This window comes from Sturnira hondurensis, unplaced genomic scaffold (assembly GCF_014824575.4).
Source record: "Sturnira hondurensis isolate 20B ecotype Veracruz unplaced genomic scaffold, ASM1482457v3 Scaffold0016663, whole genome shotgun sequence".
Classification (NCBI taxonomy): Eukaryota; Metazoa; Chordata; class Mammalia; order Chiroptera; family Phyllostomidae; genus Sturnira; species Sturnira hondurensis.
Genome location: NW_028089294.1, coordinates 8,380,257 through 8,407,220, shown reverse-complemented (window position 1 = coordinate 8,407,220; position 26,964 = coordinate 8,380,257). Strand labels below are relative to the sequence as shown.

The 26,964-nt window shown below is 37.5% G+C and overlaps 2 protein-coding genes across 3 annotated transcripts in view; one reads left to right on the top strand and one right to left on the bottom strand.

Moving 5' to 3' along the window:
• The window catches only part of STRN (striatin), a 93,342-nt gene that overhangs the window by 11,777 nt on the left and 54,601 nt on the right, over positions 1–26,964 (bottom strand). The window contains exons 8-15 of one of the 2 annotated variants that reach the window (XM_037066565.1): positions 26,069–26,179; positions 23,336–23,422; positions 22,725–22,868; positions 16,980–17,116; positions 9,705–9,880; positions 7,503–7,550; positions 6,563–6,684; positions 1,868–2,035 (exon numbers count right to left, since the gene is read on the bottom strand). In XM_037066565.1, the coding sequence (XP_036922460.1) occupies positions 1,868–2,035; positions 6,563–6,684; positions 7,503–7,550; positions 9,705–9,880; positions 16,980–17,116; positions 22,725–22,868; positions 23,336–23,422; positions 26,069–26,179 (993 nt within the window). The remainder of the gene's footprint in view (positions 1–1,867; positions 2,036–6,562; positions 6,685–7,502; positions 7,551–9,704; positions 9,881–16,979; positions 17,117–22,724; positions 22,869–23,335; positions 23,423–26,068; positions 26,180–26,964) is intronic. The other variant, XM_037066566.1, reaches the window with a different exon arrangement.
• On the top strand, positions 12,880–13,251 carry LOC119001268 (60S ribosomal protein L36a-like). Its single transcript, XM_037066567.1, has one exon. The coding sequence runs from the start codon at positions 12,880–12,882 to the stop codon at positions 13,195–13,197; it is 318 nt and encodes a 105-aa protein (XP_036922462.1). The 3' UTR covers positions 13,198–13,251.

The following is a 26,964-nucleotide window of genomic DNA, read 5'->3' as shown; positions in this document are numbered from 1 at the left end:
AATTTGCGACTAAAATCAACCAGTTCTGTGAGCATCCTGATCACCAGTATTTTGAACTGTGTATCTGATAGGTTGGCTATTTCTTGGTTGCTTAGAGTTACTGGCTCTGGGGCTTTGAGTTCTTGAGCCATAATGTTTTGGTGTGTTCTCGTCTGTTATGTATGAAGGGCAGAGCCCTAGGTGTTCACCAGGGCAGGGCAACTCAGTCACTGGGTTGTGACGCTGTATGTGGGAGCGAGGTCAGAGAGGGGCAATGGTGGTCCCCTCTGCAGCTTCCCCCGCTGGGGCCTGCCTGATCTGTCTCACTGCTCACTCCTTCGCCTGGTTTATCTGCACGAGAATGTGTGACCTCGGTCAGCCGTCTTGTGCCCTCACTGGGTCTGCCCGTTGCCACCCCATGCCTGGGATCCACCAACCACCCACGAGCCCAGGCCGGTCTGGCCGCTGCGCAACCCTGCTCCACCAGCCACTGGCTCTGCCCCGTTACTGGTCTGGCTGAACAGTTCGTTGTTGTCGGGCTTCCATATAGTTCAATTTTCTGCGTTTTGGTTGTGTTTTTGTTACTAAGACTTTGTTGTCTTTAAACTTGGTTGTGTGAGGAGGCACAGTGTTTCCACCTATGCCTCCATCTTGGCCCAATACATTGTTTTTTTAGTGCAACTGACTCATCAAAACCTAGACAAGTTATCACGGCTTAAGAATAAAGGTGTTTTATATATCACCTAAAACAAGTAAAACTTTGTTAAAACTGGGCACTTATTTACAAACATAAAAAATTGAATGATGTGTACCTATGTATGTAATCTGACTTTTTCATCTGGTTCAAAAACCTAACTAAAGCAAGCTGTTAAACAGTAAAAAAATATGTGTATATTGTAAAAGATGCATTAATGGCCAATAAGCACACAAAGTGCTCAAAAGAATAAGCCAGTAGAGAAATGCAAATTAAATCACAACAAAATACTGCTATACACCCATCAGAATGGCTAAAATTAAATACACAGAATACCAATATTAGTAATTACGGATGTAGAACAATGGGGACTCTCCTACATTGCTGTCAGTGGTGTAACACGGCAAACTACTGTGGAAAAAATATCACATACAGTTAAACAGGCAAAAAATATCACATAAGGTTAAACAGGCAATTTTACTTCTAAAGCCCAGCAATTCTACTTCTAGGTCTTTACCCACCTTTAATACAAATATATGAATGTTCATATATAGCAGCTTTGTTCAAAATAATCAAGAATTGGAAACAATGCAAATGTCCATTAAGAGCAAAATGAATATACACACTGTGGTTTAATGAAATAGCATTAAATAACATAAATTATTGATACCACAACATGGATGAACCACAAAAAATATAGGGAGAGTAAAAAGCCAGATATAAAGAGAATACACATTGTATGATTTCATTCATATGAAGTTTTAGAATAGACAAAACTAATTTATGATGAAAGAAACCAACACTGGGTACCTCTGGGTAGGAATGAGGGGAGGGGACTGGCTGAGAAGAACACAAAGACACTTGGGGAGTTTAAAAAAAAGTTCTATATCTTGATCTGAGAGCTATGCATTTGTCAAACTCATTAGAATGTTTCTTCATAATCTGGTTTTTACTGTATACAAATTATATCTCAATAAAATGTTTTAAAAATGTACTTTCATCAAATACTATGTTTTTAAAATTTATACATAAGTTGAAGATTTAAATAAACACATTTTCATTACTTCAAACACCCTTCAAATTAAATTTAAACAGTAAGTTTGTGGAATCCTTTATTTGCATGTTTGTTTTTAAAATAAGACACAATTTAGAATTTTATAACATTATCAGTAAAACAATTTAAGAAGTATGTACCTTGATTATCATTAAACACACTTAACGCTGGTGCCGCCTCAGTCGTGTCCCACAGACGGAGAGTGCCATCTGCTGAGCAGGACAGCAAGCGCTGGTGTGCTGCACTGTAGGCCAGGCCCCAGACTGCGTCGGTGTGGCCGAGCAGAGGGCCTCTCAAAACAGAAGGGTCTACAGAAACCAGTGAAAATGGAAAATCAGAAACAGAAAACAGCTTATAATGGTGCTTAGATTCCAGAGAAAACAAGAGAACCCAGTAACAGTATAAAATATGCTTCCTACTACTGTCCATTATTCTTTTTGAAATACTGCAATAATTAAAAACAGGCTTGAAATATGCAAATGTAGAGTTTAAAATTTATAAATTAAAATGACAAAGCACCTATTTTTCTTTCTAAAGAAATTAGGTAATTCATTCTCCCTCCCCTTTTTCCTTCTGTTTGTCTAGATACATTAAAGTCCATGTCAATACAAATCAACCATTTGAATTTAACCTACTTCGAGAAATGACAATGCATATTCCCTGAAGAAGTAAACAGAGATCCTTCCATCCTCTGGCCCCCTTCCGCAGCACTCTGCACATGCTCCTTTAGGCCACTTACCCTCCAGTACCACGAATGGCAATTAATCCCGTGGAGGCCTCTGACAAAATGAACATGAACTGAGACCTACAGAACCCCCCAAATTCTCAAGCAGCAGTAACTGACATGAATGATATGCACGGGAAGGAAGGAAGGAGGGAGGGAGGGAGGGAGGGAGGGAGGGAGGGAGGGAAGGAGGGTGCGTACCAGGGGTGGATCACTTAGCAACGATTCTATGAAGTAGCACTTTCAAGGTGGCTCACAGATGTTGAGTTTAAAGTGTTTCCCATACCCTCTCTCAGTCATACCATAAAGTATTTACTGAAGACACACTGTGTAATAGGTGCTATGCTACATCCTGGGGCCACACAGATGATTAAGACACAATACCATCCTTGCCCTCAAAAGACCACGTAGCAAGTACAGAAACAGTGAGAGACGCCAGTTTCAAGGAGAGTAACAGGGACGAGTGAAAGCTTCTAAGTGAGAATGACACCACGACTGTACAGATGTTGGACAAAGAATAGAGGAAAGTCATTCTTGTTAAAAGAGGCAGCACCGACAAAAGCACAGAAGGAAAAATAGCCTGGTTTTTAGAGGAAACAAGCAATTCAGTATTACTGGTGTATGAAATTTGAGGGAGGCAGTGGACAAGATGAGAGGAGCTGGTCAGTTTATGGTGGGATTTCTATGACATATTACAATACTTGGGAATTAATTATCCTGAAAGCAGTAGGGAACAAATGGAGGATTTCCCAGCGGCAGCAGAGTGAAATATGTATTTAATAAGGTAACTCCCCCCCACCCCCCATGTGAGCCTTTTATTTATTTTTTATGGCTTTTTTTATTGTTGTCCAAGTTCAACTGTCTCCATTTCCCTCCTCCATCACTACGCCCAACCTCAGCCATCCCCATCTCCTAATCTTGATCCTACCTGCCTTTGGTTTTGTCCATGTATCCTTTATACATATTCCTTGGCAACCTCCCCCTCTTCCCCATTATCCCAGTCCCATTTGTTTACTCTGTTTATGTCTCTAGCTCTAGGGGACGTATCAGTGAAAATATTGCTGTGTGGAGTATCTGAGATTTTCCTCCCTACGCTCTCTTCTAGGACTTTTATGGTGCTGTGACTTATATTTAAGTCTTTTATCCATCTTGAGTTTATTTGTGTATGGGGCAAGTTGGTGGTTAAATTTCATCTTTTTTTTTTTTTTTGCATGTAGCTGCCCAGCTCTCCCAACACCATTTGTTGAAGAGGCTATTTTTACCCCATTTTATGCTTCTGCCCCCTTTGTCAAATATTAATTGACCACAGAGACTCGGGTTTACTTCTGGGCTCTCTATTCTGTTCCATTGATCTATAAGTCTGTTTTTATGCCAGTAACAGGCTGTTTTGATTACTGTGGCCTTATAATACATTTTGATATCGGGTATTGTGATCCCTCCTACTTTACTCTTCTTTCTCAAAATTGCTGCACCTATTTGGGGTCATTTATGGTTCCATACAAATTTTTGAAATGTTTGTTCTAGCTCTGTGAAATATGAGATTGGTATTTTAATAGGGATTGCACTGAATCTATAAATTGCTTTGGGTAGTATAGACATTTTGATGATAATTCTTCCAATCCACGAACATAGTACATGCTTCAACTTATTTGTGTCTTCCTTAATTTCTTCACAACAAGGTAACTTTGTAGAGAGAACAGACTAAACAAGATCAAGATAAAGTCAAGGACAGTTTCAGCAGACTGAGAGTGATGATGAAGACCCAAGCAAGGACAGTGGTAAAAGGGACGGAGCAAGAGTAAATTCAAAAAACAGTGATAACACCAAAAAGACTAAGTAAATAATAAGGTGTAGACAGTAAAACAGAACGAGGAATCAAGGACAACTCACAGGTTTCTAATTTTGGCAATTCTAGTACAGACACCAACTAATAAATACCATATTTTGCTGTGTATAATGAGCTCCTGTGTATAATGCGCACCCACATCTTTGGCCCAAACTTTCAGGAAAAAAATTTTCGTTTTAATTTTTTAATTCAAGCATTTATTTATTTAGATACTTGTTTTTTGTATTATAAAGAAACTTTAGGATTTATTTTTGAACATATTATGGTACAAGAAATTTTATGTAATAATTACAAAGACAAGAACAGATACAAGGTATTTCAGGTACTACCCACATATAATTCACATCCTTATTTTTCCCTCAAAAATTTGAGCAAAAAAGTGTGCATTATACACGGCAAAATATAGAGAAGAAACAGCACTTGAGAGGATTTATGGACAATGATTTAATGAACACTTTAAAATGTTCTACAAGCAATCTGAGGCTTAACGAAGAGCCTTATGAGTCAATAGCACAGAAGTGGATTCAATCTAAGAAAGAACAGACTATGCGAACAATGCAAAAAATGAGTCAGGGTCTGGACCTGGATAAATGTCAATATTTAAAGTAAGAAAAATAGAAAGGGTTTATGATGGATAGGGAACAAAAACCATCAGAGTTACATTTCAAAGACACCCATAGTGGACAAATTTCAAAGAGGATGGAGTCGTCCAGTTTCAGAGAGCCAATACATCCAATAAGAAGAAGGGTTGTAGGCCCTGGCTGGCGTAGCTCAGTGGATTGAGCGCAGGCCTGTGAACTAGACGATCGCGGTTCGATTCCCAGTCAGGGCACATGCCTGGGTTGCAGGCCGGTTCCTTGCAGGCTAACTACCAGCAGGGGATGCACAAAAGGCAACCATACATTAATGTTTCTCTCCCTCTCCTTCCCCGCTAAAGATAAATAAATAAATAAATAGTTGCTCAAGTATTTAAAAAAATTAAAAAAAAAAAAAAGAAGAAGAAGGGTTGTAAAATGTCCCCTGGATCAGCACTAAAAATCTTATATTTAAAATGGCATGACCAGAAGATGCAGGGCGATGGTGGTACTCAGGGAGAGGACAAGGAATCAATACCTAGTAACTGTGTTTCCTAGATAATACCACCAAAGAGATGCAGATGGTGAAGGAAAGAGAGCCTGAACAGAAGCCCGAGAGAGAGATGGAGCCAGAAAACACCTCCCCTTGCCCAGGATGGGGGATACCTGAAGTCACTCACATGCTGAGGAGATGGGCAGAGAACAGAGAGGGTAAGGCTTAAGATGAGAACAAGAGATACTTGGCATGGCGTCAGGAGGAGGGTGGTGTGCAGCCTCAAAGGAGACGAGAGAGAATGGGGTCAACAGCACAAACAGAAGGGGCTGGTTTGGGACAGGATGAGGACAACAGATTCTCAGATATATAAACAAATTAAGGAAAAGCATGAAACAGATAAATGTGTGAGATAACTGGGGAGAGAGTAGGTTCACTTCTCACAAAACATGTTAAATTCCTATTAAATAAATGCTGGGAAATTTTTTTATTTACTGAGTTTTTTATCTTCATTTAGGTTTGGCAGTAAAATTAATCTAAAGTGATCATGAAAATAAAACATGGTTTAATGATAAATGATACTTTATACCATTCTAGAATTGAAGAGGAAACCAAAACAGTCAATTCCCAAACCAGTTTTTACAAGGAAATTCATGCTAAAAACTAGTCATAGACTAAAATAAGAACTTGTGCCTCATGGTACTGTTTCCAAGACTAAAGGGCACTTCTTAATTTTTTAAGGCCTTTTGAATATTTTGGCGCCATGGACTTGAAAAGTCACTAGCCTCTATGCCCTCCAATAACTGATCAAGAAGATGACTCCAACGTGCATTTTCCTTCAAAGCTGTTTATCAGAATAGTGATAGAATATTATTACAGATCAGTAATGATGTATCAAGTACTGTTCCAATGCCTAAAATGAGGAAAACAGTTGTCGATCAAGCCAGGATCTCCGATCAATAAGACTTTGCGTGGTAGGAACTGTTTTCTCAGAAAGAGTATTTTTTTCTTTTTTCTTTTAGCATTATAGATCAAATTAGTTCCGAAATACAGGAGTCCTTTTGAACAACAACAAAAAGATATGGTTCTCTTTTGCTGATTTATTTTTTTAAATACCTCATTTTATCTTATATATGCTATGTAAACTGTGTAAAAAGGAAACATTCTATTCTTCTATATCTTTGGAGACTCACATACCATAGGAGTCATAGGGGTCGATGTTGGGGTTAGTGGTGTTCCAGCCCTGGATCAGCCCGTCAGTCCCACCACTGTAACACTGCTCACCGTTGCTGCTCATCACCACACAGAGCACCGGACCTCTGGAAGAGAAAATCAATTGCTAGTCTCAAAAATAATCTGATTATAGATAGGACTTATTACAAATAAGAATACTTAATTATTAAAATGCCTTTCTATTTTTCAGTTTTGTACAATGAATAAAAATACTTTCAAAGCATTGTTCATTTTTCTTCCTCCATTAAACCCAAGGCTGGTAAACTATGGCCTGTGGGCCACATCCAGCCAGTGGTCTTAGTTTGAACAGTCCTCAAACTAAGAATGGATTTTACACTTTTTAAAGGGTTACAAAACTAAACTAAAATAAAAAATATACAACAAAATATGCGGCCTGGAAAGCCTAAAAATATTTACTATCTACTCCTTTATAAAAAGGATGTGATCTCTGTGTTAAAAAGTATGTAATCTCTGTGTTACAAAGCAAGTGACTATGTGTGTACATATACACACACATATATATATATTCCTTAAGCTTAAAAGGAAAACAGAAAAAGCAAGTAATATCCTACCACAATGAAAAAAATCTTGGATATTTTGTGTAGGTTATCTTTAAAGAAAAGAGGTCAGGATTTCTAATATTTTAATCTAATTGCCTCAACTTTATGAGAGATATATACATCATTTAAACATCATGCAAATAAAAATCTAATTTCACAAGAATCCCTATTTGGTACTGATAAACTTATTTTTAACAATTATCTGCCGGTTTCTTTTACACTTACAAAAAAGCTACTAAATACAAAAAATTCATAACACTGAATACATAAATGAGAGAAAATAAAATATTCTTATCAGTTTGATTGACAGTGATGCTGATTTTTTTTATAAGGCACATACTTACTTATGAGCCCTGAACGTATAAATAGGCTCCACATCAAGAGAGGTGCTCCTAGGTCAGAAAGAAAAGAGGACTTTTACCATCCTAGGTGTCAGTAGAAAACAGTATCACTGAATCGTGTCATAAATTCTGGATTCAGTTTTCAGTTCTGTTATTAACTAAGTTTAGGCAAATGATTTAATCTTTTGGAATTTCAAATTCCTCTATGTTTTAAATAAAACAAAAGAAATAGGGATAACACCAAGTAGTCACAGGATTAAATGAGATTCTACAAGTACAGGTTTGGCCAAAAAGTCCATATGGTTTTTTTCTGTAAAATAAGAGATACATTTTTCATTTTTACCAATAACTTCATTGATTTGAATATTTTGAGTATATTGGCTATCTCCCACTATTGGCTTCTAGTGGGTAGAGGCCAGGGGTGCTGCTAAACATCTTCTAATGCATGAGACAGCCCCACAGCAAAGATTTGGCCAGAATGTCAATAGTATCAAGAAACTTCACAAGTCACTTTTGATACATTCAATCAGTCATAGCACCTTCTCCATATACTGCACAAATCTTTATTTGTGTTTTCACCTTTCTTAAAATAATACAGAATAATACAGAATAAATGTTGCATATTTTCTTCCACATTCAAAAATTTGAATGCACAAAAATTCACTTTAAATGCATGCTGATATGATAGCTGTCACAACACAATCTAACAAAACTGTTTTGAATGAAGTTAAAAAACAATTAAGCACTACTAGAGCCATTGTACAAAAAAACATACCGGACTTTTTGGCCAACCTAATAAAACAGCCTAGGACAGGGCCATGCACAGAGAATTTCAATAACTGGTACTTTAATTCCTGGCATTTCCATGAAGGTTAATATATCTGCCCTTGATACTTGCAGAAACCGTCCAAGTCATCAGTTGATTCACTACTCAGAATGCTGAGTATATGAGCATTGTATAGCCCCTAAAATGGTCATGATTATTAATGGAAACTGGATTTAAAGTCAAATACTTACCATTTTCTACACTCTATTGCAATTATTTTTATAGGCATATGATCTCTCTCAAGTCATTTCCAAAGTCTTAAGTTCAAAGATAAACAGGCCACTGTTATTTACATGTGAAGGTATTATTAGTAAGCTATCACCAGCAAGAAACTTGTTTCACTATTTTTCTAAAATTCAGTCAAGACTATATGGGGAGACATTCACACAGTCTCTAGTCTAATGTGATGTCCATTGTGACCAACGAACTAGAAAGACAAAAAGCACAATTTATAACCAGGAAGTAATTTTTCTCTGCTGAAGATATCTGATCCAAGTGAGGATCCCCTGGGTTTTAGTACGATGTAGTCCATGTGTGACTCACAGCAGGAATGTGCCTAATCACAGACATCCTCTACCAGTAACAAAACTTCTGTAATCTCCTCCATTTGAAGTTCAGTTCTACTCTTCTAACAGCAGAAATGCCTGGCACCACAGAAGAGCCCTTGCTGGCAGCTGGCTGGGTTCTGGGCCATGTAACCCAAGGGAAAAAGGAGAGGAGCTCTAATAAGGACCCCAACAAGTAAGATCAGGACTACCGTGGTGACTGGTAAAAGGGTTTACAGCAACTCATGTCTGTCCGTGCCCAGTGAGACACCAAGGGGCCAAAGCCAAGACTAGCAGTTAAATGACAGCAACAACACTGCCTTTCAGTACAGACCTATTGGTGGGTATGGGAAGTACCAGAAGGCCAAAAGACAAGACCAAAGAGAGGTCCCTCACCTCTCCCAATCAGCCTTCCCACCCTTCCACTCCGTGAGTCCAAGGCCCATAAACAATGCGACAGGATTGAGGTGGGAGGTTGATGATTAAACATGCCTATCCCTGTTTATAGCAAGAACAGAAACTCTCAGTACACTCGGAGGGCTCCCTAAGTAAGACAAACATTTAAAATACTGTGTAAGGATTGTAACTAGCATTCACCAATCCTGGGAAACCATCAGATAATACCATTTCTCCCTAAGTGTCAGTTTTCCAACCTAATACTAGATTGCTAAATTATGAGTACAAAGGGAAACACTCTAAATTACATGATATGGTGAAGAAGAAAAAAACCAGAAGAGATACACAGGGAATTTAACAGTAAATAATAAAGTAAGTACTTTTCTGCTGAAAATCTGTTAAAATCTGTCAAATAAAGTTAAAGTAGAATATTCTCACTTTTTGGCTGGGGCTGTTTTCTGTAAATTCCACATTTTTAATGTGTGATCCTCTGATGCTGTTATCAAAACAGGCTCAATGGGGTGGAAAGCAAGGGCTCGAATGCCATCAAAGTGACTTCTTAACGTAAACTTAGGGTTCCAAGTCTTCCTCAACGCATCTTTATTATTTGCTATCTATGAAAGAAACAAAATGAAAATACCTATACATTTAGCTCAGCATTGGGAATATAACTACATTTCAACATTAATTCTTATTGATTTGTCATTAAATCATCACAGTTTGCAATTTTCAATACATTATAATTTTTTAATGTAAATAACCAAATCAACAGGCAAATAATAAGAAAACAGGTAACAACTCAGTACAGAAATATGATCACATAATAAATCTTCACTAGGATGATTTAAAAAGACAAGTAATTTCAACCTCAATTATAGTACAGAGACAAATTTTGGGTCATTGAAAAATTAAGTTATCTTTAAACATGTTAACATTATAGAATATTATTGTACTTTTGAGATTTTCAATACTTGCTAACAAGAAGTAAATTTTTCATGAAATTGGCAACAAGGTTTATAAACTGGAAACATAAAATATTAAAATTAGAAGAAACAATTAGATATTATAAAAAATAGATTACAGCAGTAAAACACACACATCATTATATTGCTTTCCTTCACAGAAACTCCATCTCAACAACTAAAAAAACAAAAGCACTATTTTTTCATTCCAAGTCACAGGACAGCTAACAAGGCTGGTGTGGCACTTTACACTAGCGCTGCGTATGAACTCTTCACACTCCGAGGCTGACGATCACGCTAGGTTTAAGCACAAGTGAGGCAAGTACTGGTGGTAACACACTGGAGAAACAGTACCAACAACAAAAACCAACAAGATACTAGCAACAGTTGCCATTTTGAGTATTCGTCATTTTGAAAATTATTCAAAGACTTAGTGTGGGTTAACTCAATCTTCACAAACTCTATGAGGTTGGAATTAACATTACCCCCCCTTTACAGACTAAATATGTACGAAAAGAGAACTTAAGTGACTTGCCCTCTAGTAAGCAGAAGACTCAGGATTCAAACCCAAGCAGATGGGCTTCAGAGGCTAAACTCTTAACATAAACTATAATTAGAACTCAGAAGCTTAACAACCTGGAGAAAAATTTGGGTGGGACATGTCACAACTGGGGCAATAAGACAAGACAAAACATACTATGCAATAGATTATGTAAGAATTTGGGCTAGTTATCCTTGAGGGGTGGGAAGTGGGGAACAGCTGAGTTGACTCCTGTCTGCTCTTCCCAAAGAGCTGAAAGGCACTCATATGTAAGAGCAATTAGATTCCTTCTGAATAGCTTCATGAGGCAGGCAGGCAGCCACTAAAATGGTTCCCATTCAACCCCACCTACTCATACTTGCACTTTGTATAGCCCCCTTCCACATTACAGGGCTGCTCTGTGAGACTAATAACATGTAGCAGAGTGGTAACAAATCACTCTCAAAATTAAGTTAAAAGACCTTCCCTCATGGGTCTTCTTAGTACCTCTCCTTTGAAGGGCAATCACATTCAGGAGAAGCCAGTTGCCCTGCTAAGAAGCCCAGAGACAGGCCCATGTAGTGAGGAACTAGTCTCCAGCCAACAGCCAGCAAAGAAGCAGGGCCTTCCAACAACCACATGAGTGAATCTGGAAGCAGATCTTCCCCAAGTCAAGACTGCATGAAAGACTGCAGCCCTTGATAACGTCCTGACTGCAACTACATGAGTGACCCAAAGCACACAGCTAAGCTACTACCCCCAGATTTGTGACCCAGAGAAACTGCAATAATAAACATATTTTAAGCTGTAAATCTGGGGCAATTTGTTATACAGCAACAGATTACTAATATGCTTAATAAAATTATGAGCTACTTTCAGAAACAGAGAGATATATATAACACTAATTTTTCTAATATTTAAGAATTATGAAAAAGTGAGCTTTCTCTAGAGCTGAAAGAGGACTGAGTTTCACTATATATTGAACAAATTCTTTGTGGGGTTAGTAGTGAGGGAACATCTGCTTGGAGCCATGATGAACCAGACCACTGGGAATAACTATACTAAGCACAAGTAGAAAAACAGATATAAAAATAAAGAATTGGAGAACCAACAAAATGGTGAAGAAAAACCAGGTCTGCATCAAGAGGAAGACAGAGGCCTACGAAGGAGAACCTGATGTTTGGAATTTTCCCCCCAACAGTGCTTCCTGATTCCAGGATGGATGGCTGAGAGGTGGGACTGTCTGAGCTTTTGATAGTTTGACAGTGCAAGGGGGTATAAATTGGTGTCCAGAAACTGCCCAAATAATGGGGCTTGGTGACCTATATTGCTTTGGGTTTTTACTTCAAAAGGCTAGATCCTAGACATAAGCATAAACTGTAAGCACACAAGTCCTTACAGGGACTGTAGATTAGCTTTAGATCATTCCCAAAATTGAAAATGGAGTGAGGTAATACAGATTTCTACTGGCTGCAGAAAACTAAAGAAGCAAATTAAAATATGCTCTCTGGGGCAAAATATCATCTTAGACCTAAAGTTATTCTACAGACAATTTTCAAATATAGTTATTTGGGCATAATAAAATGTGTTCATACAAAATAATACAACATAAATGAAAACAAGCAGAAACAACACATAATAGTAACAGAAATACAGAGCTTCTGATTTAAATTTTAAAATAATCATGCAAACTATGTTCAAAACAATAAAAGACAAAGTTTAAAATTTTGGGAGAAATCTGTAAACAATGAATTCTGGAAGCAAAAATATGAGACATCAATTGATGAGTTTAATTACAAATTACACGAAACTAAAGAAAAAGTAGTGAACTGGAAGATGGGTCATATAAAAATCTAGACTGAAGTATGGAAAATCAAAAGATGTGAAATACTGAAAAAGGGAACAGGAGACAAAGGACATATAAAGATCTAACACTATAACCAGAGTTCTAGAAGAAGAGAAAGAAAGAAATGCAAAAGTAGTAACTGAAGGTAAATGGCTGAAAACTTTATAAAGGTGATGAAAACATACTACTAAGAAGATCTAAGAAGGTTACTAAAAGAAGGTTAATATTTAACCTTCCAAAAGGTTAATAAGCTTTTTCTGCACTGTTAGCGCTCTTGCAAACATAATGAACATTCCTAAAACCCGATGGACTTTCTGTAAGAGGTGTGGCAAGCATCGATCCCATAAAGTAACACAGAGCAAGAAGGGCAAGGATTTTCTACATGCGCAGGGGAAGAGGTGTTATGACAGGAAGCTGAGTGGCTATGGTGGGCAGACTAAGCCAATTTTCTGGAAAAAGGCTAAAACTACAAAGAAGATTGTGCTGAGGCTTGAACTTGTTGAGTCGAACTGCAGATCTAAGAGAATGCTGGCTGTGAAGGGATGTGAGCATTTTGAACTGGAAGGAGACAAGAAGAGAAAGGGCCAAGTGATCCAGTTCTAATCTTCGTTTTTTGTTTTATTATGTGACAATAAAATCATGAGGATATGTTCACTTCAAAAAAAGAGCAAAGGTTAATAAATATTTTCACCAATATGTCCCTTACAGCAAGGGATATAAAGGATAGAATAAACAAAATGAAAAGCTTCTGCATGGCTAAAGAAAACATCAGCAAAATGAAAAGGGAAACACCCGTATGGGAAAACATATTTGCCAATGATACCTCAGACAAGGGTTTGATCTCCAAAATATATAAAGATCTCACATGACTCCACTCCAAAAAGATAAACAACCCAATTAAAAAATGAGCAGAGGACCTGAGCCAAGAGGACTTCTCCAAGGAGGACATGGAGAAGGCCCAGAGACATGTGAAAGGATGTTCAGCATCACTAGCCATCAGAGAGATGCAAATTAAAACCACAATGAGATACCACTTCACACTGGTCAGAATGGCCATCCTGACCAAATCAACAAACAACAAGTGCTGGCGAGGTTGTGGGGAAAAGGGACCCCACTACACTGTTGGTGGGAATGCAGACTGGTGCAGTCACGGTGGGAAACAGTATGGAATTTTCTCAAAAAACTAAAAAGGGAACTGCCTTTTGACCTGGCAATTGCACTACTGGGATTATATGCTAAGAATCCTGAAACACCAACTCAAAAGAACCTGTGCACCCCAAGGTTCATGGCAGTGTTATTTACAACAGCCAGGTGCTGGAAACAGCCTAAGTGCCCATCAGTAAATGAGTGGATTAAAAAAAAAAAAACATGGTACATTTACCAATGGAATACTACACAGCAGAAATAAAGAAGAAGCTCCTACCCTTGGCATCAGCATGGATGGAACTAGAGAGCATTATACTAAGGGAAATAAGCCAAGCAGTGAAAGCAAATACCATATAATCTTACGTATAAGTGGAACCTAATCAACAAAGCACACAAATGTGCAAAATAGAACCAGAGATATATAGAGAAATAAAGGACAAACTGACAGTGACCAGAGAGCAGGGAAGAGGGGGATCATGGGGAAATGAAGGGGAAGGGTCAAGTCAAGGAACATGTACACAGAACCCATGGACAGACAACAGTGGAAAGGACTGAATTTGGTGGGTGGAGAGTGGGCAGGGAGGGGGAGAGTAATGGGGGGGAAAGGGAACAACTGTAATGAACAGCAATGAAAATAAAACTCAGTTAATTAAAAGAAAATTAGTACTTGGCAGACAAGACAGAAATATCAGAGGGGAAAAACCAGACTATAATTGAAAGAACAATGAAATAACATATTTAGAGAGCTAAAGAAAAGGAGAAGAAGAAACCTTGCCAAACTGGAATTCAGTATTAGAGGTAAGTTAACCCACCTGGGTGAAATTAGGAAAATTTAAGAAAACCAGGAACAGAGAATTGGGCAATAGTTAGATAGATCTTCACTGAAGAAAGAAATCTTAAGTGTTCTTAGAGTAAAAGGAAAGTGATCCCAAATGTCGGACAGTCAGACACACAAAGGAGAATGGAAAAAAGCAAAATGGATAATGTAAACAGAAAATCTCAACTGAATATTGAGTGTACAAAACAGTACCTTGTGAGAGATAAATGTATAAATATATAAGAATGACATATACATAGCATGGGAACTTTTCATATAGAGTTAGAAGTACTCAAAAGGTACGTGCTTGTAAAATTTTGATAAGGATGTGTGTTGTAACCTGTAAGGTAATGATTAGAAGAATAATAAAAAAGTGTATAAACTCCAAGTAATGGGGGAAAGAGAGAATAATAAAAAATAATCAATCCCAATACAGACAAAAGTAGGATAAAAAGAAACAGAACAGGTGGCACAAATAGATGGCATGGTTAAATCCAAAGATATCAGTGATTACTTTAGAAAGAAATGAACTAAATGCTCCAATTCAAAAGTCTGTCAAATGTTAGATGAAAAAAACAAAAGTAAAGTCAACTAAACGGTGTTTTTAAAAGACATATATGAAATATAATACAAAAATGTTTGGGGGGAAAATCTGTATCACAAATGGAAAAAATGGAGTACAAGGAGTCTGTTTAGATTAGGTTATTATGTAGTTTAAGGTAAAGAAAAAATGGACTAGGTCGGGAGGCAAAAAGAACCATATGGATTTCTCCTGTTTCTGGAGATAGAAACCAAAACACCTACTAATGGACTTGGCACAGAGAGTGAGAGTTTGGGATCTACAGGAAGGGAAATGAATGGTGAAGGCTCCTCCTTGGAGTACTTTCTTATCATGTCCATGGTCTAGTTAGGCATCTGGCCAACATGCCTAAGGACCTATCTTTGTTGTATTCTTCAACAAAGATAATGAAGTAGCAGAGTGAGAGGATATTACTGAAGATATAAAATAGGTTGTAAATACTATATGAAATAACTATTTTTTGATATTTATTATGAACAAGAATATATGCATTTATAAAATAAATGTGTTTGGAATTCATAAAGGTATAAAGATTTCAATTTTAGTCCAAATCACTAATGGGTGAGCCTCAATACCTGCAAAGAACCCTGTACACATTCCTGCCTAGTAACAGCTAAAATCAGTTCTCACCAGAATATTAACATACTAAAGAAGAAAGGCAAATGATACTATTAGGCAGGCATGAATTTCAATTAACCACTGATGCCCTAAAACATTAAGCAAAACCCAAATTTAGTAACGAGAAAGGGAATTCCTACCTTTATCTAAAAGCACTAAACAAGCAATACCAACTTACAGGTTTAGGTAGAGCCCGTAATTTTAATCTCTATATGAAGTGGAAAATATTGTTTATCTTTGTAATATATTAAAATTTTCAAAGTTTGTAATTAAAATGAATGAATGTTGGGAACCACCCTGTCTGGTTTCAGAAGCTGTAACCCACCATGGCTAAGGCTGAGTGAGCGACCTTTAGACCATAAGCCACCAAGGAGACAAAGCTTATCTCCCTGGCAGGGGTGCCGCTTCTGCTCCTTTTTCTTCATCCACAACTGGCCCCCAATGCTTGATCAGTTAGCCAATGACAGGGAAGATTCCCCTAAGGGGAGAACAACCTAAGACAGGCACAATCACATGGAGGCCCCAAGGAAGGACTTGGGGAGCTACAGCAAAAGGGGTTGACGGACCCTCGCCCCTTGGCTTTGACATAGCCAGAGTCCTTATTCTGGCTTCGAGAAGTCTCCTAATCTCTTGGCTGCCTTACTACCCCTGCCTGACTTAAGCCTGACACAATGCCTTAAGCCTGAAACAGTGCTGGTGGTGGATACCGCCTGGTGCTGGAAAGAATGGGTTCCCTAGGGTAATCAGGCCTAAGAAAGAATATGTAAAATTCTGTGAAACCTGCTTTGTTTAGAATGCTCTTAATTAATAAGGGTCCAAGCCAGAAGTGAATTTGTTCCTCAAAGTTTTATAGCTCTTTAGCTATCTGACCCTGACTCAAAATAGGCCCTCAGAGTTCCTTGTTATCTATTATTTGATCCTTATTGCCTGACAATGATTAATGAGCTTTATCTGTATTCCTGTGCAAAATGTATCCAATAAAAGCCCATTGAGGAACAGGCTCTTGGCCTTTCTCCTTTGAAAGATTGGCTACCCTTCCTCCCCAAACAGATCATGTCTTGGTAGACTTATTCTCATCCACGGTGGCCTGGGGGGCCCTACAGGTGGAGCCCCCCCCAAAACGAACCTCTATACCTTTGCTTCTTTACTGCCATCATTTCCTATAAAATTAACTTTTTACTTTCAAAAATGAGTAAAAACAATAAAAACAAAACTATCACTTACATCATAAGTTAGTGTATCTGCTTCATTGGCAACTGTAAGGCCTGCCAATTCTCCAAGACCCAGTTCACTTTCAAGAGCTTCATCTGTTCCCATGATGAATGACTTCCCAGAAGAAGGAGGAAATGTGAGTGCTTCCACTGAAAGAAGACACAAGAAACATAAAGCACTTCTAAAGAGTCAACATTTAGTCTCATAAAGGCATGTCTGATTATTTTTAAATGCTTTTAAACACAATAAAATTCAGTGTGCAGAAAATCTTGAAGAACTGGTTGCTTTTTCCATATATAACCATAGCTAAATGTATCATCTAATCATTGTACAAAAGTAAAACATGAAATGAAGCTAATAGTTTTATTCTTTGTTTTTTACATACACATAAAAATGTGAATCAGTTTTCCTCATTTGATAATTCATGCTAATCACCCAAATTATTTCCATCAACTATTAAACATATATAACAAGTGATTCCAGACATTCCTGGTCTGATAAATAAAACTGTTACTTCTATAATCTGGAGGAATACAGAAAATTTCAGACTACCAGCCAAGATGGAGGTGTAGGTAGATACACTTTGCTTCCTCACAAAACCAAAAGAAGGACAACAAATTTAAAAACAAAAAATAACCAGAACTACCAGAAAAATCAAACTGTATGGAAGTCCAACAACCGAAGAAACATTCATGCAGACTGGTAGGAGATGTAGAGACGGGCAGCTGGGGTGGAGAGGACATGCAACAGGACGGTGGCTGGAGGACAGTGGCAGCTAGCGGACTGGGCAGTCTGACATCTGCCTGCAGATAAACCGGCAGTAACAACTGGGGAGATAGACAGACCCTGCAACCCAGGGTTCAAGCATGGGGAAATAAAGCCCCAAAACCTCTGGCTGTAAAATCCTATGGAGGCTGCAGCACCAGGAAAAACTCCAAGCCTCACAGGAGAGTTTGTTGGAGAGGCCCACAGGGTCCTAGAACATACACAAACCCACCCACCTGGGAAGCAGCAACAGGACGGGTCCAATTTGCTTGTGGATAGCAAGAACAAATGGCACTGTTCCCTCTCAGAGACGCCTTTCCCACACACAGCACCACAACTCAGCGACATGGGTTGCCACATCCTGGCAAATACCTAAGGCTCTGCCCCTTACAATGTAACAGGTGTGCCGAGACAAAGAAATATGGCCCAAATAAAAGAACAAATCCAAACTCCAAAAATAGAGCTAAGTGATGAAGAGATAGCCAAACTATCAGATGTAAAATGAAATAAAGCAAAATATACAGGGAACCAACAGTGAAGGGAAGGAAACTGAGACTCAAATCAACAATTTGGACCAGAAGGAAAAAATAAACATTCAACCAAAACAGAATGAAGAAACAAGAATTCAAAAAAATGAGGAGAGGTTTAGGAACCTATGAGACAACTTTAAATGGTCCAATATGCAAATCACAGGGGTGCCAGAAGGAGAAGAGGAAGGGGAAGAAATTGGAAACTTATTTGAAAAAATAATGAAGGAGAATTTCCCTTATCTGGCATAGAAAATAGACTTCTAGGAATTCCAGGAAGCTCAGACAGTCCCAAAGAAGTTGGACCCAAGGAAGCACACACCAAGGCACATGATAATTATATTAGCCAAGATTAAAGGATAAGGAGAGAATTTTAAAAGCAGCAAGAGAAAAGGGGATAGTTACCTACAAAGGAGTTCCCATAAGGTTATCAGATGATTTCTCAGAAGAAACCTTGCAGGCAAGAAGAGGCTAGAAATAAGTATTCCAAGTCATGAAATTCCAAGATTACTCTACCTAGCAAATCTATCATTTAGACTGGAAGGGCAGGTAAAGTGCTTCCCAGATAAGGTCAAGTTAAAGGAGTTCATCCTCACCAAGCCCTTATTATATGAAATGTTAAAGGGGACTTATGTAAGAATAAGAAAATCAAAAACCATGAACAGTAACGTGACAACAAACTCACAACTGTCAACAGCTGAACCTAAATACAAAAACTAAGCAAACAACTAAAAGAAGAACAGAATCACAGAAATGGAGATCACATGGAGGGTTATGCAGGGTGGGGTCGGGAGGGGAAACGGTACAGGAATAAGAAGCATAAACGGTAGATACAAAATAGACAGGGGGAGGTTAGGAATAGTATGGGAAATGGAGAAGCCAAAGAACTTATATGTACACCCGTGGACAGGAACTAAGGGGGGTGGGCACGATACTGGTGGGAGGAAGGTGCAGGGCATAGGGGAATCAATGGGAGAAAAAAATGGGACAACTGAAATAGCATAACCAGTGAAATACATTTAAAAAAATTCAAATGAAAATGGTTACAATTGTAAAATGTGCTATGAGGCAAGCTCTTCCGTGGCTATAGAACTCAGGATGACCTCTGCAGAGGCCAAAGGGCAGTGGTCAGAAGGCAGCACTAGCAGGATGTCTAGGGCCCTGGTCGTGCTCTGCTCTGCTCCTTGATGCAGAGGCAGCAGTGACATGGTCAGGTTTACTTGGTGGTAACTCACTGAGCTACACTTTCGTGACTTGAGCAGTTTTCTACAGGTATGCTATATTTCACTGAAGAATGTTTATTTCAAACAAAAAAATTGTAAGTGTCCATTTGAATACTTCTCTTTAGTTTCCAAGTTTGTTTCAAAATGTCAGATTTATATGGTGATAAATATAAATATCCTTATTTTATAATACTGGACATATCAATCTAATACCTTCAGTCATTATCACAGAAGAACCAGTTAAAAGTAAAATGCCAAATTTATTATATAAAATAATGATTTTACTTAATTTGGCCAATAATAAAACACCACTTGTTTTCAATGCAAATTATTCTGACAAACTCATGGATAGTCTTCCAGTAGTTTTCTGTAACTAGTTACTTTACTGATGACAAATATTCGAGTTAATTAGATGAATTTAGTAGTTTAAACTTTAACTGTTAAAGAAGTAAATTAAGTTTTCCTTAAAAGTAACAAATCAACTTATTAATTAGTCTGTGTAGAAACTCTACTTAAAATCCTTATAAGAACAGAGGAGACTTCCGCCAAGATGGAGGCATAGGTGGAAACACTGTGCCTTCTCCCACAACCAAGGTTGAATAAAACAAAGGTTTGGAGAAACAAAGACACAACCAAAGGATAGAAAACTGAATTATACGGAAGTCCGACTACATCTAACCGTTCAACGGGGACGGTAAGAGGGGTGGAGCCAGCAGCGAGCAGGGTCAGGCAGGACAGGGCCCCCGGCCCAGGCGCACAGGGAGACGAGAACCAGTTGGGGTGCGGGGCAGACCACGGGGGCATATTCGTGCGCAGTGAGACAGACCACGCAGGCCCCAGGGGGCGAGGGCTGACGGCGGTGGCACACTCGCAAGCAGTGGGACGAAACGCGTGGGCCAGGTGACGGCAGCAACTGCAGCACCGGTGAGGGCCGGGGCAGCAGGCAGTGGACAGGACGCCAGAGTCCCTCTTTGACCCCGCCCCCACATATAGCGTCACAACCCAGCGACTTAGTTGCCCTGCAATACCAGTGAGAGCCACTGTCGCTCTTTGACCCCGCCCCCACATACAACATCACAACCCAGCGACTTAGTTGCCCTGTTCTAGTGAACACTTTAGGGCTCTGATCCTGCTATGGAACAGGCATGAACAACCCAAAAGATGGCACAAGAAGAACTCAAAGTCCAAGAGCCAATAACTCTCAGCGACCAAGAAATTGCCAGCCTCTCAGAAGCACAATTCAGGACACTATTTATCAGGATGCTCACAGAACTGGTAGACTATAGTCACAAATTACAGGAACAAAGTCACAAATTAGAGGAATATATGAAGGCTAAAGTAATTGAAATGAAGGGAGATGCACAGGAAACCAATAGTGATGGAAAGGAAACGGGGACTCAAATCAATGGAATGGACCAGAAGGAAGAACAAAACATCCCACCAGAAAGGAATGAAGAAATGAGAATTCAAAACAATGAGGAGAGGCTTAGGAACCTCCAGGACATCTTTAAACGTTCCAACATCCGAATTATAGGGGTACCAGAAGGGGGAAAGAAACAGCCACGAGTGGAAAACATATTTGAACAAATAATAAAGGAGAACTTCCCCAGTCTGGCAAAGGAAATAGACTTCCAGGAAATCCAGGAAGCTCAGAGAGTGCCAAAGAAGTTGGACCCAAGAAGGAACACACCAAGGCACATCATAATTACATTAGCCAAGACCAAAATGAAGGAGAGAATCCTAGAAGCATCAAGGGATAAGGGGACAGTCACCTACAAAGGAGTACCCATCAGACTGTCAGCGGATTTCTCAAAAGAGACCTTACAGGCAAGAAGGGGCTGGAAAGAAGTATTCCAAGTCATGAAATCCAAAGACCTACAGCCAAGATTGCTTTATCCAGCAAAACTTTCATTTAGAATGGAAGGACAGATAAAGTGCTTCTCAGATAAGGTCAAGTTCAAGGAGTTCATCATCACCAAGCCCTTATTATATGAAATGCTAAAGGGACTTATATAAGAAAAAGAAGATGAAAAATATTAACAGTGAAAGGACAGCAAACACACAGCTATTAACAACCACACCTAAAACAAAAGCAAACCAAGAGGACAGCTAGATCAGGAGTGGAACCATAGAAATGAAGAACACATGGAGGGTTAGAAACGGGGGTGGGAGGGGGAGAAGGGGGGAGAAGGCACAGAAAATAGCATAGATGGTAGGTAGAAAATAGATAGGGGGGAGGGTGAGAATAGTGGGGGAAATATAGAATCCAAAGAACTTGAGACACGTGGTTATAAACTAAGGGGGGGAGAATGGTGGGGGAGGGAGTATGCAGTTGGAGGGGAATGAAGGGGGAAATAGAACAACTGTAATGGTATAATCAATAAAATATATTTTAAAATAAATAAATAAATAAAAAGATTTAATTAAAAAAAAAAAGAACAGAGGAGAATACAAATTAAGACATTTTCAAATTACCATACAATAAAGCAGAAAATAATTTCAAAAAATGGGTTTTACCAGAACATACCACATATCCTCTGGGGGAATTCAAAGAACTCTAAACATTTACAATTGTTGAGGGGATTCTTTAAATTAGAAAAGCAATTTTTATGCCAAAATTTCAACAAAATGACTCATGTCACACTATGAGATTAGGTCTTCAGTCTGGTGTTTTGTTTTGTTTTCATTTCTAGTATTTTCAGATAACTTTATTCAGGAGTTAAACAAAAATTACTCTTCAAATAAAGACTAAGAGTTGTGGATTCTGACCATACATATTGTTTGGGCTAATTTAGCTAACGCTCTAGAAATGGCCAAGCAAAACGTGAAAACAGGTACCAATGGCTAAACCAGCAGATTTGAGGGCTGAAGAGAGAGAAGACAGCAATAGGCATAACCTTATTTCATTGCTAAGATTCTCTAGAACTTACTACAGCACCTCTTAAGTGCAGCTTTCCTTCTTAAATTAATACTATAAAAATAAAGTTATAAATGTATAAAGCACACACAGGCAATGGAAGCTTTATCTGAAACTGCAAAGATAGAATTTAGAGTTGTTTTTGATGTGTAAATACCCCTTTTCAAGTCTTACAGACTGAATTGGAGTCAAACCCCACTGAATGTAAGAAAACCTACATTTGGGGAATATATAGACCAAATACTGGTAGATCACAATTCCTCTTTTAGAGAGCCCTTTCTAATATGAATTTAGGTATGTGCTCCACAGTGTCTTAAATACTCACCTTCATCTGCCCTATTTATTTCATGTTCAGGAAGCCTGGAGCTGCTAGGTCTGGAAGGTGAACCCACAGATGGTTGCAATGAGGGAAGTTCATCAACATCTCTTAAATTAGCAAGCATATCTTGTAGTTTTGACCTGTTAGGTCCTAGCCCAAAAATGAAGGGAGAGAACAAAAGAGAAGAAATGGAATTATACAACTGCATTAAAATGGTGCCATAAAACTTTATTTATTCACAAGTTCAACATTCACCTTGAAAGCTACCCTACTATATTAAAAAGTAATTATTTTCCAAGTTTTCAAGTTGTTTTAAAAGTTTATTATTTCTTGAAAAGACTTATATTTTACATATACTGGTATTTTCAAAATTAAGGGAATAACATCACTGTTTGTATGGAAAAATGCTCATATGCAATTTAGACCATTAAAAATAATATTCTATAATCCTTGCATATTACTCTAAATTTAGATAGACACCACAGATGGTGAAGCTACTGCTGTGCACTGAATTAAGCAGTAATATCACTTTTTGTTTGTTTAAATTAAGTTGCATCCATTGCCTTACATCCTGAAGCTACAGTACCCAAGGTGAAGTCTCATGCCTGATTACTTACCAGAAATTTGATTCTCCATTCTCTCACATCCCTGTTTTGACTGTTTTATATAGGATAGAGGCTGAAACAGATCTTCGGTAGTTTTTCCTGTTATAAGTTTAATTAAGAATGGGAAATCTTACCCATAGTCTGTTATGTTTTTTTTCCTAAACCAGTACAAGCAATTTTAACTAATACCCAAAAATATATTTCAAGACAGTAAGACTGGAGTACACAATTTGACTGGAAATATTTCTACTTAGACATATTAAAAGAATTAAAACTTTTCCAATGAATAAACAGTTTAATTAATGAAATATGGTGAATTATGAATTCATTCTTCGTTTCTCAATTCAAAGCTTTGCTTCAGTTCTGTTTTTATCATCGTGACTTGCTCCTAGACTACCATTCATCCAGGAAATATGAACTGACAATGCAAACAAAATGTGCTGAGACTCAGTCTATAGTCTATCTCCAGTGAAGGACATTAAAACTTCTCCCCATAGGAGAGGGGGCACCCCCCAAACCTGGAACTTATTAATAAAAAATTGTGTATTTATTCTTACATGTCTAAACTTCAGTCACCTTCAAAGCACTCTCCATTTGATGAAATACACCTATCAAGACATTTTCTCCACTGCTCAAAGCAGTTTTTAAATTTGTCGATTTTGATGCCTTTCAATACTACTGTTTCTTTGTTTGTCCTTTTGCACAGGGGCAAAGCATTTTGAGGGCTTTTTTCATCTAGGGAAACAAAAAAAAAGCCACTCAGGGTGAGATCGGGTGTATAGGGAGGATGGGGTGTGGGGGACTGCTGAACACTCAGTGCGGTGTGCACAGACGAGCTTGTACAACCATTATGAAATCAGCAAATGCATTGAAAGAGTCTTCAAAAAAAACTCAATGAGTCCCAACATAGCCTCTCCCAACAATACCAGCTGGTACACTGGAATACAGATGGATTCCTAGAACACTCACCTAGTGGGGGAAGCCTATACTACAAAGGGCCCGCCCTTCAGAAGATAATTCCAGATTTTGGGGGTCACCCCTCACAGAGTCATTTTTCTTCATCATGCCAAAATCCTTTTTGCTTTATGCATGAATACTGATCATAATCCCCAGATTCAGGAAATCTAGTAACTTCTATTAATAGGAATACTGTTCCAGTCAAATGGTGCAGTTTTATATCTTACGTGCTAAATTTCAACTACAGTGATGCCTTGATATAATTTGATAAGAACCGAAAAATCCATATAGTATTTGGTGGATTCTACACATGTCCTATGTCATTCCAATCTAAAAATCTTTCACATTTCAAGACATTAGTATAACATGATGACTTAAAGAAATATATCAACTTTAAGTCAGTCTAAAAATTAAAATATTCTCCTGTTTCTCATGTATGATGTACAAATTTTCCACAAAATTTCAGTGAAATTGGTTTCATCATGATTCTGAAAGCCATAACAAATAATGCCTCACTATTGTTTGTTAACATTCATTTTTATCAGTTTATTTGGATAAAAGGCACAAATATTCTTGTTTTAATATTTATATTGCTTTAACTTATATTCAGATAACACTAAATGATATCATCTCTCAGTTATGTAATGGCCAGTACAATAATATCAATAATGGCCACTGTCTTTTAACCATTCAAGCTAAATACCTGTAAATTCTAAAATATTTTAAATAAAGATCTAAATGTTTTCCAATAATTACTAGCTTACAAAAGAATGTCCTAACAGGAATGACTGGTCTTTGATAAGCTTTAGCATCACTATAAAAAGAAAAAAATATATCCTTCCAGTCTTTTGCAACTTTTAAACACATTTCATTAACCTAGATTTTAATCTCACCTTACACTACTTTAATATCCCAAAGGATGAAATTCCTATTGCCATAAAAAAAGACCTAAATTCATATTGTTAATGAGTGGAAGCACAAGGAGATAGTTTAAGCTTGCTCTTCTAAAAAGATATTTAAGGATTTTAGGAATGTTTGAAAGCTATTGTATTTCCATTTTACATGCTTATTAACTAGATCTATTGCTAAACTTTATTAATACTTTTAATGAATTATATATGATTCACAAGGCTAGAAATTTAATTTTAGTTTCCGTTTTTTTGATGTGGCACACATTTTATTGAAAAAAAAAAGCTCATTGGTAACATGATAAATGAAACTGGCCAAAAGTGTTAAATTAGAAAACAAGTACTTTTAGAAATCGTGTATCTGTGCCCTGTATAGCATATACTGGTGAAGCCACTTGAACTGTGCTTTATGAACACATAGAATATCCAGGGGTAGAAATTAACTTTCTGTCTTCAATTCTACAATTTATAAGCAATAACTTTGGTGGATTGCCAGTGTGTCATACTAAATGAAATTTAAAATTGCCTAAAATTGTCAACAGTGAAAAAATCATTATTGTAATTAAGCACATATATTTTTTAACAATCAAATTATCATTATATTTAAATACATAGTCCCACACTCTCATGAGGCTGGGGATTCATTATTAGAATATTTATCATCATTCCATAATCATATGCATAGTTTTGTTTTATTTTGATTTTTTAAGTTCATAATTAAATAGCTAACCATTTAATTTCAACCCCTGAGAGCAGGTGAAAAAGAAAGAGGTCAGGAGTAGAAAGAAAGAGTAAGTAATTTTAGGAAAACATTGAAAAAAATTGGGGGATATGAAAGAGGCAAGATTTATGAATTATAGATACAATGTTTTCCACTTACTCTTCACCCCCTTTTTCCCCTTTCTCTCCTTTTTGTATTGTTCCTTGAGTTTCGTAATTACTCCCTGGTCCACATTCCAAGCTTCAGGCATGAGACACTGGTCTTCCTTTTCTAAATAAAGTGAAACAAATGAAACAGCCTTTTTCAATAAAATACTGAACACTGTAAGTCAATTCACTGTTATGTTAATAAATGACATGACGAACATGTTCCCAATAATAACATTAATTTTAAAAAGACATTATACATATGTCACACAAAATTCAGTATGTAAGAAACAGCAACCAATTCTATTTCCTAGGTAATATTAAATTTCTCTTGAAAGAGACAGAAAAAAACACCCTGAAAGATATGAGTGACTTTTAGTAAATTGAGCCCCAAAACTCTACAATCAGGAACCCCTCATTTTTATCCCATTTTCTGAATTCAATTAGGACTGAATCACAAATATTTTTAATTAATTTATGTAATTAGCGATTATTACTAAGAGATTCTACAAAATAGTCTTCAATAATCTTTTCATCTCAAAAATTTTACTTTTTTGGCATGTGCTCATTAACACTTTTATTTTACACGACTCAAGGAACACTTGAAGGCTTCACAATCAACCTGCATTCAAAATTTAAAACAATCTGATTTGTTAGTTTACAAATTCTTTAAAAAGAAAACAGAGCTTTAGCAGAAAAGAAATTCTAATCACTAATTTCCACTCTTTCAAAAGAAAATTTGCAGAATAAATATTATATATTTTATACTTACAATAAAATAATGTATATACTCTATAATGTTATATGTTAGTTCAAAACCCTCATTTGAATTCAAGTCATATATCCAACAGCTCATTCCACATTTCCATTAGGAAGTCTAACAGCATCTCAAACTAAACATTGAAAGCC